The 16,964-nt window shown below is 37.8% G+C and overlaps 1 protein-coding gene across 6 annotated transcripts in view; it reads right to left on the reverse strand.

Annotated features, from left to right (window-relative positions):
* The window catches only part of Rere (arginine-glutamic acid dipeptide repeats), a 407,183-nt gene that overhangs the window by 175,227 nt on the left and 214,992 nt on the right, over positions 1–16,964 (reverse strand). For all 6 annotated transcript variants that reach the window (XM_078025199.1, XM_078025198.1, XM_078025196.1 and 3 more), the window contains one exon: positions 914–1,019. In XM_078025199.1, the coding sequence (XP_077881325.1) occupies positions 914–1,019 (106 nt within the window). The remainder of the gene's footprint in view (positions 1–913; positions 1,020–16,964) is intronic.

Genomic DNA, 16,964 nt, shown 5'->3' on the forward strand with positions numbered 1-16,964 from the left:
CATGGAATGAGTAGGTTACCAAAAACAACATTATTCTTCAAAATCATTTTGATCACTGGTTTGTGGACTCAAAGACTATCAGCAAAGACAATCAATGCAAGAGCAGAAGAGACCAGACATCATGGTCAGACAGAGCCTGCTTCCACACCAGCACCACCACTGAAAAGATGTATATCCTGGGCAACTCCCATAGCACCTCTGAACTCAGCTTTCTCATGTGGAACTACAGGGACAAGCCTGCCTCACAGGATTCATGGGTAACTAATGTCAATCATACAGCATGAGGCCTCGCGTTTCTTGAGAATCAATTTTTAAAAGCACTATTATACACCTATACAAATGTAACATACATTTTATGTATGTATCTTCTGTGCCAATAAAGTTACTGCAATGTTTGCGGGAAAAGAAAAAAAAAATCAGTTGCCCAGAACTATCTTCCTTCCTATTGTTCTCAAAGTCAGGTATCACACTGAATTCTGAAAAATAATTCTGAAAACTTTGCTTTGAAAACTGAAATTCACTTCCCTGAAAATACAGGGAACCTCAATAACACAAATTGGGAGGGTGGGAGGTGGGGGAAGACAATCCTATAGGATTTTAAAATAGTACTTACTTGTTGACTAGGAGGTGAAAAAGGGGAATTTAAAGAATGAAATTACTGATATTTCCAAAGAAGAATTATCTTTAGTCCAAGTTTAAGAGGAAGATACTATGGGCACATGTTCAGAAGTTTAAGAAAAGTAAAAAATAATGAAAGAGCTAGGATTTAGGGGCATTCCAGCAATGTTCTTATTTATTTAAAAAAAAAAGTTCTTTTTTAGAGAAAATTTACATAGTGACTATTAAAGATTTTTAGAAAGAACTTTACTCAAACCTAAGATTTATAAGAAGCAAACCAGAAGGACATACTTACCATTTTCATTATGTCGATCCTGAACCAAATGCTGATACACAGAATCTGGAACTTCAGACTGACGGTAGTACCATTTGACGTTCATGAGTAGATGGTCCCTCTTACTCTGAAAAGGAAAATCTAACAGCATTAGAAACAGGATTTCAGGTGTCTAAAAATGCAGATCACACCCATGATTGGGTAGTAGATAGGGACAAACAGTTACAGCACCCAAGTGTATTTTTTCCAAAATCCCCTCTGACTCTACTCCTCAAAGGGATTTATTTCAGAAAACAAAAGAGATCAATTCTGAAGCTGTATCTCCCCAGTTTGAATAACTATTTAATTCAATATCCTGTTTTCATTCAACAGTATACAATATTATAGGAATACATCCTTCTCAATCGTCTTGGTAAGTAATTATCATTGGAGCATACTGATAAGGCTCTTTAAAACAAGTGACTAGAAAGAACTTACCTAGAAAGACATGACACTAAGTCACCCTATCTCCAAGATCTATCATGCAGACTATACCAGAGTCAACCTCTACTTTGTTTTGCCACAGAACTTTGCAGTTATTGCTTTGTGCCAAAGTAGGGGTGACAGGTAGTGACGAAGGTGCTGTGATCCCAGAGCACATGTCTTATTTGTCTTTGAATTGTTATAGAACCTCTTGTACATAATTACTGGTTAATAATGAGAATTTCAGTGTTGATCATCTTCCTATAAATGTTTGTAGGACAATTAATCATGGTATCTCTAAAAGTCAACTTTATTCCAGTTCATTCAAACAATAAGGAATCAAAGCTGGGGTGTAGCTTAGTGGCAGAATAATTGCTTGTCCTACAATGAGGTTCTGGGCTCCACCCCAGCACAGAAAAGAAAAAAAAAAAAAAACAGAAAAGATGGGGATAAAATTGTCCTTCCATTTGAAGGCTATAGGGCTATAGCTTAAGTTAGCCTTAAGCTACAGTTAGTCTATGTTCCTGGTCATGAAGCGGTTCAACAGGGAATGCATGAAAATTTCCTGAAGCTTCATAAAATACTTTTCAACCCAAGTGCAGGACCTTACTTCCCCAAGGTAAATGCAATATGGCGCCTCTTAGCAGCCTCTACCTTCTCATTATAGGGCCCACTGGTCAGAAAGGAATGAGTGATGGTTAAATCCTAAACTATGTTAAGTGCCCTCATTAATGAAAATGCTTCCTGCTTTAATGGGAGATCATAAATATAGACCACAATTAAAGACCAGGAAGGTTCCAAACACCCTTTGCTAAAATAGTTAAGCCATTGAAAGAACCAGAAAGAGGAGGGAGAGGGGGACCTGCCATAAGTCTCTCAGAATTCCAATGTGAAGAAGGTCGATTCCAAAAAAACATATATAAAAAGAATCTTACTTTGCAATTTTCTTACTTTGCAATTATCTTACTTTGCAATTAACTGTGTCAAATGGCATGCCTTTTATATTTTTTAATAAAATAGACAATATATACAGAGAATAATCCTACATAATGCACGGTCTTTAGTCTTTAAGCCCTCTTGTACTTCTATAGTGAAAAATTTAATGATGAAACTTATTCTGGGGCTGGGGATGTGGCTCAGTAGTAGAGCTCTTGCCTGGCATGCAACCCTGGGTTTGATCCCTACCATCACAGAAACAAAACAAAACAATTTTTCTACACTGCCTATTCTACAAGGGGCGGAGGGAATGGGGTGAAAAGAGGACAAACCAGTTTGAGAAATAAGTAGAATAAATGTTGTGGGTAAAGGAGTAATTATTTTCAGCAGAAGAGTATGGAGGAGGTAACATCTGACCCAGAAAAACTCTGAAAGAGTAGGGAGAGGGGGACCTGCCATAAGTCTCTCAGAACTTAAGAGATTCCAATAGATTATTTTTTAAACAAAGGAGGAGACCTGAGAAATAAATAAAAACAGACAAAGTAGAAGATGTATTCACACTTCACATGGTCCACCTGCATGATGTCAGCACAACACCAAGAAGAATCTAATCCTCTCTGTGCTCTAGCCTCTAACTGCTGAGCACACCAGGAGAGAGGCACAAACACCAAGGCCTGAGGAATGCAGATAGAAGGTCTAGGAGACCAGAGTATGCCACCCAGGAATATTCCTGGCAGGCATAAGGATTGTTTTGATACAGGAACAATTATTTTTCCTTCTCTCAAAAATCTGCAACTTCCCTAGGTTGAGTGATAAGCAGCAGAATTAGGATGAGATTACACACTGTGGAAAGAAAAATAAAAACCCAGGGAAAGAGCAAAGCGTGCTTGAGTACTCAAAGCTAAAGCCTTAACGTAAAATATACTAATACCTGCGTTCTCACCTCTGCACCCACTGACATTTGGGCCAGATGATCTTTGTTGGGGGTCTGTCCAGTGCACTGCTAGATATTTAACAACATCCATGGTTTCCAACCACTAAATGCAATGGCATCCCTCATCCAGTTGTAACAACCAAAAATGTCTCTGAACACTGACAGATGTCCCTGTGGGAATAAAACTATCTCCAGTTGAAAACCACTGGTCCATTTTTCATTTTGTTTTGTTTCTTAAGGAGAATAAGGCCAGGATGATAAGGATAAAACCTGGCTGAAACCTGACTCCAGTCTGGCAGGCTAGGGAACACAGACTCATGGAAATAATACAGTAAATCTTATTGTAGTTCAAATCCAAGTTCCATAACTCACCACTGTGGAACTGTGGGCACTGAGATTCTCTGAACCTCCCCTCTGCTGTAAAATGGGGACAGTGACACTAACCCAAAAGAACTACTGGAAGAATTTAAACATACCTTCTGGAACTGAGTCAGTGCTCAAAGAAATACTGCATCCTCCACAAGCAGGTAACTGTAACCACGGCTTCACAGAATAATTTCAAGAACTTTGCTGAGAAATGTTATTTCTCCACCAGAACACTGTTTTATATGGAGGATGGTGCTGATCTCTCATAATGAACTTCCCAGCTCATGCTAACTACTACACAGAGCATAGAGGAATTTGGGATCTACTAGCAGTCCTAGCAACAATGTTCTAAAATCTACATATCTAGTGCAATTATACTACTGCCTCTCTTTTTGAACCAAGTTGATAACTCTGGCAACCTTTTGAAATAGTTTTGAAGTTGTCATCTGACCCACCAATGCTTATTAATAATTCAAAAATATAATGCTTTTGGGTTTTTTTGGATCTAGATTTATGACTCCTAATAGTACACTTTTTACAAGGCATTGAAGGACTGTTGAATTTCCTAATGTAGTACTACCACATAACCAGACAGGGGCAGCATTGTGTTAAAAAAAAAAACCAAAAAACAGAATCATCTTTATTCCACAGATACAACACAGCAAAGATAGACAGAAATTTTAAACAAATTTAAATCTGCAATAAGCACAATATTTCTAAACAGGCCAATAACTTAAATATTAAACATCTATAAAGGAAGGCAATGTGTTGTTTCAGAGGGTACTATACTGCCACACCTCCAGTGAGTTTCTTTAGTCATGTCAAGTGAAAGGACTGAACCAGATGATTTATGTGATCTAGATTTCTTGCTCAGACAAAACCAAACAGATAAAATGATGTGAGAAAATACCTCATGCTTTCCCTTCATCTTTTCAATGTATTAGGCTAACATTACCATCCTAAAGGTTGACAAAGTGAAATCTTTAGAAGAAGCCAACTTCTGAGGCACCAAGCACAGCTAAGGGGTCCTGGGAGTACCCCTCTCCCAGTGTGAGATCACCTCTACACTGGGCTGGTACAAAAGTTATCCACAGGAAATTCGCACATATCTTACTCCTGCCAGGCACAGTGGCACACACCTGTAATCCCAGGGGGTTGGGAGGCTGAGACAGGAGGCTCACAAGTTCAAAACCAGCCTCAGCAACTTAGCAAAACTTTGTCTCAAAATAAAAAAAATTTTAAAAGGGCTGGAAATGTGGCTCAGTGGTTAAGCACCACCTCGGGGTTCAATCCCTGATACCAAAATAATACTAATGATAATTCCTACCCCTAACTTGTCAAATATTTGTTCAAAAATCACAGAAAACTAAAGCCAGAAATAAACTTAGGATCATTTCATCTAACCCAAACCACCTGGGTTTTTGAATTCTGGCTTTGCAACTTACTAGCTAAGCGAGTTTGGGTACGGAATTTTTCTCAACCTCAATTCTCTCAAATATACAGTGTGGGAGAGGACTGGGGATGTAGCTCAGTGGTAAAAGCACTTGCCTGACATATGAGGGCCTGAGTTCGATCCTCAGCACCCCACCCCCCCCACCCCCCCCCGCCAAAAAAAATGTGGGAGGAAAACTCATGGTCCCTACCTCATTAAATTACGAGGATTAAACAAATTAGTATCAGCTGCATGGATTGGCTCTCAATGGCTGGGCATTACTATCACTGTTTCACAAATGAAGAATCAGGAAACACCAAGAGGCCCTTACAGGCTTTGCTCCTCTCAGATTCAAAATCATGCTAGTACAATAACAATATAAAAACAAGCCATGTTGGCTGTGGGGATGGAGCAACTTCATGTCTTAAAAATTCTAGAAGCCTATCAAGTGAGGCATAAACGTAACTCATTATTGACTAGTGATGTAACTAAATGATGGCGTAAAAGTCAAGGGTTAATAAATAACATATTTTAAACAGTGCTGAACCAAGAGAGAAGGCGGAAGAAGCTTCCTAGGTGAAAGGATCTTGGGGAATATTTCCAGAGAAAGAGAAGAGCCCACCAGGAAGTAATCTCCCATCATTTCACCTTCACAATAAAAGAAAGATTACAAGTGCTGGGACACCCAGAGCCAGAGACAGCACCTCACAGGAGAACATCTCCCAGTGAGGTTTCAAGATGGCAGTTCTGTACGAAAGGAGGATGGAACCACTCCAATTTTGACTAAGGATTGGACATCCCAGGCCTGCGTCTCACTGGAAATGAAAACTACACAGGAATTTAAGAAAATGAAGAGAAGACAAAACCCACGCTTCTTTCCCACCAAGGCTTGGAGAACAGTATTTGGGAGAAGAGGGATGATTTCTATAGGGCTTTGATTGACAGACAAAAGTGCTCAAATTATCCAATTCAAAAGTCAGAACTGAATTAAACATTCAAAACTGTAACAAACTCACAAAGATGACTGACAAGAGCAGACCAGGAGAAAGAAAAAGGAGACATGAAGGGTCATCAGGAGACTACTATTCAAGGGCAACCGTGCTCATTTTATCAGCCACACCGCTCACTCAGTGGATCCTTCCTTTTTCCCATACACAAACACAGGGTAAAGGGCTTTGAACTAATGTGTTTTCCAAGAGAGCTTTTATGATTATTAATACAGTACATTCACTGACTTAAGCAGTCAGTCTTTTCCAGGAAAGGTCTTAATTTCCTTAGGAATGTCTTTCTGCAAATTAAAAAATAATAGTAGGGGGCCAGAGTTGTGGCTCAGGGGTAGGGCACTTGCCTGGAATGTGTGAGGCCCTGGCTTAATCCTCAGAACTGCAAATAAATAAATAAATAAATAAATAAATAAATAAATAAATAAATAAATAAATAAATAAATAAATAAGCAAGCAAGCAAGCAAGCAAGCAAGCAAACTGAAACATCCATTTACAACTAAAAAAATTTTTTTACAAAATAATAATCATCATCAAGAAACTAAGAGGAGGCATTCATTGGTGTCCAACACAACTCAGAGAGGCAGCCTGAAAAACAGAATGAGAACCAACAGCAACTTAAATTCACCTGGCTAAAGAAAAGGGCATTTTCAATCTCCGTGCTGCTCCTGGAAGGTACCAACAAGCCTTCATATCCCCAGAGGAGGCCACTCCTGTCCCTCCAGTGTTGCTTAATGGACAAACACTGAAGCAAACTCAACTGCACACAGGGGAGGGGGAACTGGGAAGCCCAGTGAGATTCCCCCTCCTCCTGCCAAACACAAAATAAAAATCTCTTGTACATCTCCTGCCTTTTGTCTCACTTATCTGCCTCTTCTTATTATTAGCCTTCAGAGACTTTGAAGATGGAACTTTGGAAACAATAAATTTCTTCAATCTTCTTTCAAAGCTGGCTTCAAATAAAACGTATTTCTGGAGCAAAACTCTGTTTTTGAGCAACTAGCATTGTAGCCTAGCCTCTTCCTCCTAAGTGATGCTGGTGCTGCCCCATAACAAGGTGCCAAGAACAAGCTAGCCAGGCTACAAATCTGGATGTTATCAAATGAATAATTATCAAGTAAGAGTAATCTGCTAGAGATGATAGGAGTATCTCCCTCAAATTTTTCTTACTTAGTGAATGGGGGACGGGTCATATTTCAAATAATGCAAGATCTGGTTTAAGAGTTAGGTGAAATAAAAACAAAATTATTGTTTCATAAGCCAATATAACCAAGATTTTCCAGAAATTAGAAAAACATGGGGGAATATAAGCAGCTGACATTTGAATATGAAAAGCTTATAAAGACATCTTCTGGAGAAGTATTTCCACAATACAGCAAAAGGAAAATGAAGAGCTAGATGATTATTAGAGGTTTACTACAAAATTTAGAAATGTGCACATAAAATCTCATCTGATAGGGACACTCCACATACAGAGGAAGGGGAAATTCTACAAAAATATTATGATGTCCCTTTGAGTGTGCTGCAACAATTGCTACAGCCAAGGACTGCTGCAACCATCAACCTCACTAAGACCTTGGGGAGACAGTCAGTGGCTTCAATAATCCCCAACATTGGAAAAGAGCAAGTCAGTGGAGTCAAAATCACTATACTTCCAAAGTCAAAGACAACTCCAAGCATATCACCATCTACAAAAAAACAATCTAAAGACAAACTTCCCATAGGTTCTACCTAACTATGGGGAAAATGAGACCAACCAAAATGAAATCAGATCCAGCAATCCCTCTACTGGTTGTTACCCCAACAGATGTGACATCAATTTGGTAGAGATGTCCATGCGCCCATAGTGACTGCAACACCAAATTATGGAATCAACCTAAGTGATTACCAATAGATAAACAGATAAAGAAAATGTCCTATCTACATAGGATGAACACCATTCATCCTCAGAAAGGAAGGAAGGAAAGTCTGTCATTGTGACAATGTAGATGCAACTGTAAATTATACTAAATGAAGTCAGTCAAGCACAGAAAGTCAAATACTTACTTTTAACTTACTTTTTTCAAATACTAACTTTTCACATTTGACATCATGTGGAATCTAAAATAAGGAACCACAGAAACAGTAGAATGGTGGTTACAGAAACTAAGAGATAAGAGAAACGGACTGGGATTGTGGCTCAGTTGTGGGATCTCAGCACTCACCTAGCACATGTAAAGTAATGGGTTCAATCCTCATAAAAACTAAAATAAAATAAAGGTATTATATCCATCTACAACTAAAAGAAAAAGAGAAATGGGGAAATAAAGAGACAACAGTTAAAGGACACAAAGTCTCAGAATGGATGAACAGGGTTTAGATCTACTGCACAGCTGGTGAACAGAGTTAAAAAGCATGTACATGTATGACATGTATCTACATTGTATGACATCACTTTGTACCCTACAAATACAGGCAATTATAACCTCCATTTACAATTTTAAAAAAAATTTAATTTCTTTCAAAACCTACGAGTAGCCGGTGCAGTGGCACACGCCTGTAATCCCAGCAGCTCAGGAGGCTGAGGCAAGAGATCGCAAGTTCAAAGCCAGCCTCAGCAACTTAGTGAGCCCTAAGCAACTCAGTGAGACCCTGTCTCTAAATTAAAAACCAAAATGGGGAGAAAAAAAAAAAAAAAAAAACAACCTCTGTGAGTGGTTCTCAATCCAAAACACTATTGTCAAGAGAGGACAGCATCTGAGCCATCCAGAAGGATGTGAGTCATCATAATTCCAATGGTGAAGCATGAAGGTGGAATTCTAGGAAGGTAGATGGCTTCTTAAAATGCTTACATCCAAGATGGACACATAACTGAAACAAAAGTTCAGGTATGTCAGAAACAATTTCAAAACCACTGTTTCTTGAAGAAGTCTTGTTTGTTTGCCTTTCTATAAAAATTATTTTTAATTTGACCTGGACAAAAATCAATCAATATTTTGGTAGGACCAAAAAGATGCATGAAAAATTAAATCATGTCTTAATTGCTAACTTAATGAGTCAAAACTCATTAAAACATGTTCTATCTAGGATTATACTGTGTATAAACACTAGCATTTTCAGGAAATCCCTGTATACTTTTGCAGTGGAGAGATCAAAACTGAGTGAGTACATGGGTAGCCATAGAAAAATCACTCCTTCTTGGCCTCCACTGGAAACGAGGAGGCTGGGTCTAGATAACCAGTTGTCCTTAATGCTGCACACACAAACAAACTCTATTTAAAGGGAGGCTTCAAACATGGGACAGACATGCTAAACTAATGAGCATTCCTGTAAATACACATGTGTACCATACAATGTAAATCATCATTCTATCTGTGATGGTCAGTGTCAGTATTCTGGCTGGATTAAGAAATACTAGAGAGGGAGCAAAGCAGTATTTCTGAGTGTGTCTTTGAGAATGCCTCTGGAGAGAAGACTGGTGTATTAGTTTGGGAAGAACTTTCTTCAATCAGCCTTGGGACTGGACAGAATAAATATGCAGAGAAAAGGAAAATTTGTTCTCTTTTCAAATCCTGACACCCTTCTTCTCCTGCCCCTGGATATCAGAACTACCTGTTTTCCAGCAAAGCTTGGACTCTGTGACTCAAAACAGGGATCCCTCAGGGTTCTCAGGCCTTTGGCCTCAAGACTGGAAATTACACTGTAAGCTTCTCTGATTCTTGGACTGAGCCAAATGATCAGCCTCTCTGGGTCTCCAGTTTCCAGATGGCCTGTCATAGACTTCATCTCCATAACTGTGTGAGCCAATTCCTTAATAAATGCCTTCACATCCACCCACCCACCCATCTTTTTTTTTTCATCCACCCATCTATCTTCCTACATCTACCCACCCATCCTTCTATCTAATTAGTTCTATCTGATAAACCGACAAAAACATTAAACATGAAATTCAAACTTTTAAAAGCTCCAAAGTAAGGATGTGAAGAGTCAATTTAGCATGTAAGATCAAAAACTTGGATCTCCAAAATTTGTAGACTAAATGAACTCTCTTCTAAAACCTACTTTCTATCCAGCAACTATGGTTATATCAGATAAGCATATAACCACAAATTTTTTATTTGGGCCAAAAGATTTCTCTCATTAAAGGAAGAGAAAATAGCTATTCATAGCATAGTTAGAAATTGTTACTGTAAACTCTGCCAAGGACCAAGGCAGACTGGATAGTGCTTGCCCACACTGAAGATAGTTCTTCTCCACTCAGGCCTAAGTTCTTACTAAAGCTTTAAACATTCTTATAGTTTTAAAAATCAAGCTCAAATATCATAAAATTAGACATTTTAAAATTATTTTGATTACTGTTTGGTGGCGATGGTGATAGTGTTGGTTGTGTTTCTCATTGAGGACAAATCCAGGAAAGCACAAAGCCCTGCTGCCACACACCAATCACAGGTTTAGATGTTACAATAGTGAACAAGATACTGGGGAATAGGAAGATGACTGGACAACAGACTACCAAAATTCTCTAGGAGATTCACAAACTAAATTTGACACTGTTTTTATTGTTTTAAAAATAAAAAATCATTAATTTGTGATTAAAGATTATCATTGAGATTTTGTAATTAAAATCCTGAAAAGATTTCACTGAGTCAATTCATGTTTTATAGAAGTAGTTCCCAAACTTCTTTGATTCAGGATTCCTTATCTTTTTTGGGGGGTGGGGGTGGGGGTGGGGGACAGACGGACAATGTCAATGACACAGGGGGGATTACTGAAGCACTCTACTACTGAACCACATCCCCAGCCCTTTTTTAATTTTGAGACAGGATTGCCATGCCTGGCCTCAAACTTGTGATTCTCTGTCTCAGCCTCCCAAGCCAATATAGGATTGCAGGCATGACACACTGCACCTGGCTAGGATTCCTTGTGTTCTTAAAAGCTACTGAAGAATCAGAAGAACTTTTTATGTGGGTTATACCTTGTTCACATTTGCTATTTTGAAAAACAAAAATGTAAAGTGTTATCAATTCATTTAAGAACAACAATAACAAACTTACTACATGTTCACGTTAACATAAATAACATAACTATAAATTTTAAACAAACAAAATTTTGTAAATAAGTAATTCTTTAATTTTTGTAAGTCTCCTATGTCTGACTTAATTAAACAGATTCTCACATCTGTTTCTAAATTTAATCTCTTGAGTTATGACACATCATTTCACCTTTCGAAAATGCACTATATGTTCTTGAGTAAATGAGAGCAGAAAGGCACATGATATCTTATTATTGTTATAAAAACAATATGAACCTGCAGACTGCTGAACCATACGTAAGAATGGATGCTCTAAGCCAGGCGCAGTGGCACACACCTATAATCCCAGTAGCTCGGGAGACTGAGGCAGGAGGATTGTGAGTTCAAAGCCAGCCTCAGCAACCATGAGGCACTAAGCAATTCAGTGAGACTCTGTCTCTTAACTAAAACACAAACTAGAACTGGGGATGTAGCTTAGTGGTCAAGTGTCCCTGAGTCAATCCCTGGTACCGCCCCCACCCCCCCAAAAAAAGAAGAATAGCTGCTCCATCAGATGAACAAACTGGACAGATAGACCCCCTTTCAGACTCTAGTAGCTGAAATAAAATAAAGTTTTGTGTTGCAGTGTTGGGGATGATCCAACCCAGGTCCTCCTCACACATGCTAGACAAGTGCTCTGCCACCAAGCCACATCTCCAGCTGAAATAAAACAATGTAAGAACATTCCCCAAGTAGAACCATGACTGAACATTTTAAAGTACAAATTCAATTAGATATGAGACACTATTTAACAATACAAGATTTTCCTGGGTCTTGACACCACAAAAACAAAACCACCACCACCACCACCACCAAAAAAAAAATACAACAAACAAACAAACAAAAAACCCCAAGATTTTCCCTTTATTTATACAAACATTCTAGTAAATAGCAGAAAGTTAAACAAGAAAAAATGGAAAATCTATATAAAAAAACTCCATTTCAAATTTAAGGCATTTTTTCCCTAAACATTGAGCTCATAAGCTAGGAGTGATGATGCATTTCTAAAATTCTAGGGACATCACAGGTTGAGGCAGAAGGATCACAAGTTCAAGGGCATGGCAACTTAGCAAGACTCTGTCTCAAAAGAAGAACTCATAATGTATCTCAGCGGTAAATAAAGCACCAGTGGGTTCAATCTCCAGTAGGACAGACATGTGCATCTATTTGAGCATGCAGATTGAGCTCATAATATCAAGAAATATTTTAAGTTTGATTTAAACAAGATTTGGACTTTTAAAACAATAGTGAACTAGGCTAAAAGCATGCAGAAAATAATATCCTGGACAACTTTGTTCAGTAATGTACAATTTCAGGCAACTTTGTGACCATTTCCAAAAAAATGATACTGCTTCCTTTCTGAGAAAACCGACAACATTAAACAAAATCAACTATTTTGTAGTTGTAGATGAACAGCATGCCTTTATTTTATTTATTTATTTTTATGTGATGCTAAGGATCGAACCTAGGGCCTCACAAGTGCTAGGCAAGTGCCTCACAAATGCTAGGCAAGTGCTCTACCACTGAGCTACAGCCCCAGCCACAAACAAATTCTTTTAATTCAAAAGAAAAAAGAAAAAAAAGACACTGGTTAAAATACTAGTCTGGATCATGTTTTATCATGATGACAAACCTTATCTATTTTGTGTGAATTTAACAAACTCCCTCCCCCTCCACATGATGAGCTCCTGGCACACACTGCTTTCGGAATGAAACTGCAAGAAGGCTGAGCTGATAACTACATAAAATAAAAACTTCTAGCAGCATGGGTATTTGCAGTATTAAGGAACACTAGTGATACAGGTTTAGAAATTATTATTGACTTAAAAACTGCATAAAAATCAGAATTACAGGGAGAAAATATTTCCAATTTGCCAATAAACAAATTCAAATAGGTAAGAAAGAGGAAAATCAGTAGAAACACTGGAGAGAAAAAAAAAATCACTTTCACACTTTTCTATTTTATGTAAATTAGCTGTCTTTGTTTATTTGTTTTTGTTTGTTTTGCTTTAAGCCAAAACATGTTTTGTAACCTTTAATATCCATCTGTTATAATTGTTCATTCCCACATAAACATGCCCTGATAGCTTATTTCAGTCCACATGCCAGACCAACAAAAGGCCAATGACATGCTGGAGAGAAATGGAAAGCCAAATGTGAGCTGAGCTGGGAAAGTGCTGCTGTACAAAACAGGAAATCAAGGAGTATATTGATCACAGCCAACACCTATTTATTTATTTATTTGTTCATTTCTTCATTCAATCCTAGGGATTGAACCCAAGGACACTTACCACTGAGCAACATCCTCAGCCCTTTTTTATATTTTTCTTTTGAGAAAATTGCTGAGGTTGGGTCTCAAACTTGCTTCTGCCTCAGCCTCCTCCATCATGCACCACCACACCAGGCTCAAAATCCATTTTAAATTAAGTTAATTTAGGTTAAAAAGATTCTCCACTATCTTCAAAGCACCCAAATCAACATATATGTAAATGTCTTTTGCAGTAAGTACTTTTCCTTTAAAATTTTTTTGGTCATATATTCCCCACCCCACCCCACCAAAAAATCAAGTATTATCTTTTGGATTTTACTTCTTGTTTGAGTTCTTTTTTTTAAATACTGAGGCATAATTTACCCAGAATATAATTAATTCACTCATTATTTCAATTAGTATTGACAAATGTATTCAAGTTGTATAACCACCACTACAATCAAGGTAGGGAACATTTCAATTACCACAAAGAGACAGCTTTTAAAATTAAGATCTGCTACGAGAAAAAAAAAAAAAAAAGATCTGTTGGGATGAAAAGGTAGCGGCTGCAGGGACTATTAGAAAAACAACATTCTAATCTTAACTCCTTCCTCCATTTTTAACACACTGAAAATTTGGACACCATACACACTCCCACAAAAAATGTCTAAGCAAGCTGTGACACTTCTGCCTACTGCTAGAGACTATCACAGAGAAGAAAAATCAAATTTTTTACTGGGTAAAATTTCTAGGTCAAGATACAATATGGTCTCTTGAAATTCCCAGAATATGCATAAATGTTATAATAATGACAGTAATGAAAAATAAATAATAATTTCAAATTAGTTTTAAGATACACTTGTCTCAAATCATGTAATCAATATTTACCAAACATCTACCACGTATTATGCTGGAGATGGTCACCAAGAATGACAGAGAAGCCCTAAGACTGCATTCTGAGAGGAATAGGACCTTTCCCAATCCCTCAAAAGCCCTCCCCACCCCCCAAATAAGTCATAAATGTTAAGTGCTTCAAAAAAAAAACATGTTCTAAACACTGAAATCCCCCATTAATTAACACATACCCTAGGCAAGTAACATCTGTTTACACTGGTATTTAATCTCTTTGGTATTATTTTCCTCAAAATTAGTGGTTGCCTAAGAAGCACTGAAGACAGTGGGAAAACACGTATTATGACTTGGGTGCTTCATATACAGAAGTGTATAAGTAACTGGCAAATTTCTACACCTATTTCCCTCCTACAGGAACAATGAAGAAACCCAAGTGTGCTTCTTGCAATTCCCAGTTCTTCTACCTTCTACTTTTATTTCTTATTTTCTTCCCTCCCTTTCTCCATTTCTTTCTTTCTTTGGTATCACTGGGGATCCAACCCAGGGCCTCATGTGCCAGGCAAGTGCTATACCACAGAGCACACTACTAGTCCAATCTTCCTTCTTGATTTTCATTATTTTTCTTTAAAAATCGTTATCATGGGCTGGTGCTGGGGCTCAGTGATAGAGCACTTGCCTGGCATGTGTGAGGCACTGGGTTCGATTCTCACCACCACATACAAATAAATAAAATAAAGGTCTATCAACAACTAAATATGTGTGTGTGTATTCGCATATATACATAAAATCTTTATTATAAAACATTTGACATTTACAAACATAAAAATGATATAACCATGTACCAAACTTTACAAAGAATTCAACTGAGGGGTGCTCTACCAATGAGCTATACTTCACCCTTTTTTCTTGAGACATGTTATCCCTAAGTTGCTGAGGCTGGCCTCAAACTTGTGATCCTCTTGTCTCAACTTCTGGAGGAGTTATGATTGCAGGCAAGCATCACAGTGCCCAGTCAGACCTTTTTGTGTGTGTGTGGGGGGGGGGGGAGTTGGGGATTGAACTCAGGGGCATTGACAACTGAGCCACATTCCCAGCCCTATTTTGTATTTTACTTAGAGACAGGGTCTCACTGAGTTAGCACCTTCACTTTTGCTAAGGCTGGCCTTAAACTCATGATCCTCTTGCCTCAGACTCCCCAGCCGTTGGCATTATAGGTGTATACCACCGTGCCTGGCCCAAACGTTTCTTAAGTAATAATAAAACATTACTGGTAGCGCATGCCTGTATCAGCTTGGGAGGCTGAGGTAGGAGATTACGAGTTCAAAGCCAGCCTCAGCTACTTACCAAGGCCCTAAGAAACTTAGCAAGACCCTGTCAGAAAATAAAATATAAAAAGGACTGGAGGTGTGGCTCAATGGTTAAAAGCCCCTGGGATCAATCCTGGTAATACCCCCCCACCCCCCCAAAAAAAACTTCAAACTACAGATGTATAAAGAACCATGATGGGCTGAGGCTGTAGCTCAGTGGTTAAATACTTGCCTCATACGGGTGAGGCACTGGGTTCAATCCTCAGCACCACATAAATATAAATAAAGATACTATGTGTTCATCTACAACTAAATAAACATTAAAAAAAAGAACTATGATAATTAGATATAACATCCCACTTCTGAACAAGATCGTCTTCATAACTGAAGATAATGGAAAAACTTAACAAAAGTGTGGGACCCAAGACTAGACAGAAATAATGCATCAATGTTAATTTTGAGGTGTGATTACTGACATCATGTTACAGTCCTTGTTTGTTCCACATTTTCTCAAGTGATAGAGAAAAAAGGTTGTTTTGTTTTGTTTTTTTTAACCAGACTTCCAATTTTCTATAACATTGGGGTTGGTCAGAAAAAAGACTGGGGTAATAAATTCTTTTTTTTTTTTTAATATTTATTTGTTAGTTCTCGGCGGACACAACATCTTTGTTGGTATGTGGTGCTGAGGATCGAACCCGGGCCGCACGCATGCCAGGCGAGCACACTACCTCTTGAGCCACATCCCCAGCCCCAGGGGGTAATAAATTCTAATGTCAATTATAAATATACATAAGCACAGGCACTAAAAACCACTGTGACAGTATTCAGACTTAAAGCTGGGAAGATGTGCAACATGTAACTTTAAGGATAATTCATGCTACTGTCAGTTTACAAATCATCTTCAGAAATTTAATATATGAGGAAAAATGGCATTCAAAACAGTAAGAAAAGCTTAAGTATTAAATAAATTCCACTGAGATTACTGGGAAATCAGCTGAGGGGAAAAAAAAAGTTTTATTCCTATTTTATTATACTTTATGCAAAAATGATTCTAAATAAATCAGTCAAAGATTAAAACATGAAAAGTAAAATCATGGGGTTGGGGCTGTAGCTCAGTGATATAGCACTTGCCTAGCACAGGTGAGGCACTAAGTTCAATCCTCAGCACCACATAAAAAATAAATAAATAAATAAAGTTATAAAAATAATATATTTTAAAAAGAAAAAAAAGTAAAATCATATAATGAGAATAATGGAAATTAAAATTACACAAAGAATGTAGTGTTCAGACCAGCAAATAACCAAACTGGTCAAGTCATGAATAAACAGATTCTCATTAAATTATAGCATAACTGTCTTATGGAGGGCAACAGGGCAAAACCTATCAAAATTAGAAATGTATTTACCTGTTTCCCTAGCAACATCACATACTACAATATCATCATTTACCCATACACAAAACAATGAACAAGTTTATTCACTG

The sequence above is a fragment of the Ictidomys tridecemlineatus genome, chromosome 11 (assembly GCF_052094955.1).
Source record: "Ictidomys tridecemlineatus isolate mIctTri1 chromosome 11, mIctTri1.hap1, whole genome shotgun sequence".
Lineage (NCBI taxonomy): Eukaryota > Metazoa > Chordata > Mammalia > Rodentia > Sciuridae > Ictidomys > Ictidomys tridecemlineatus.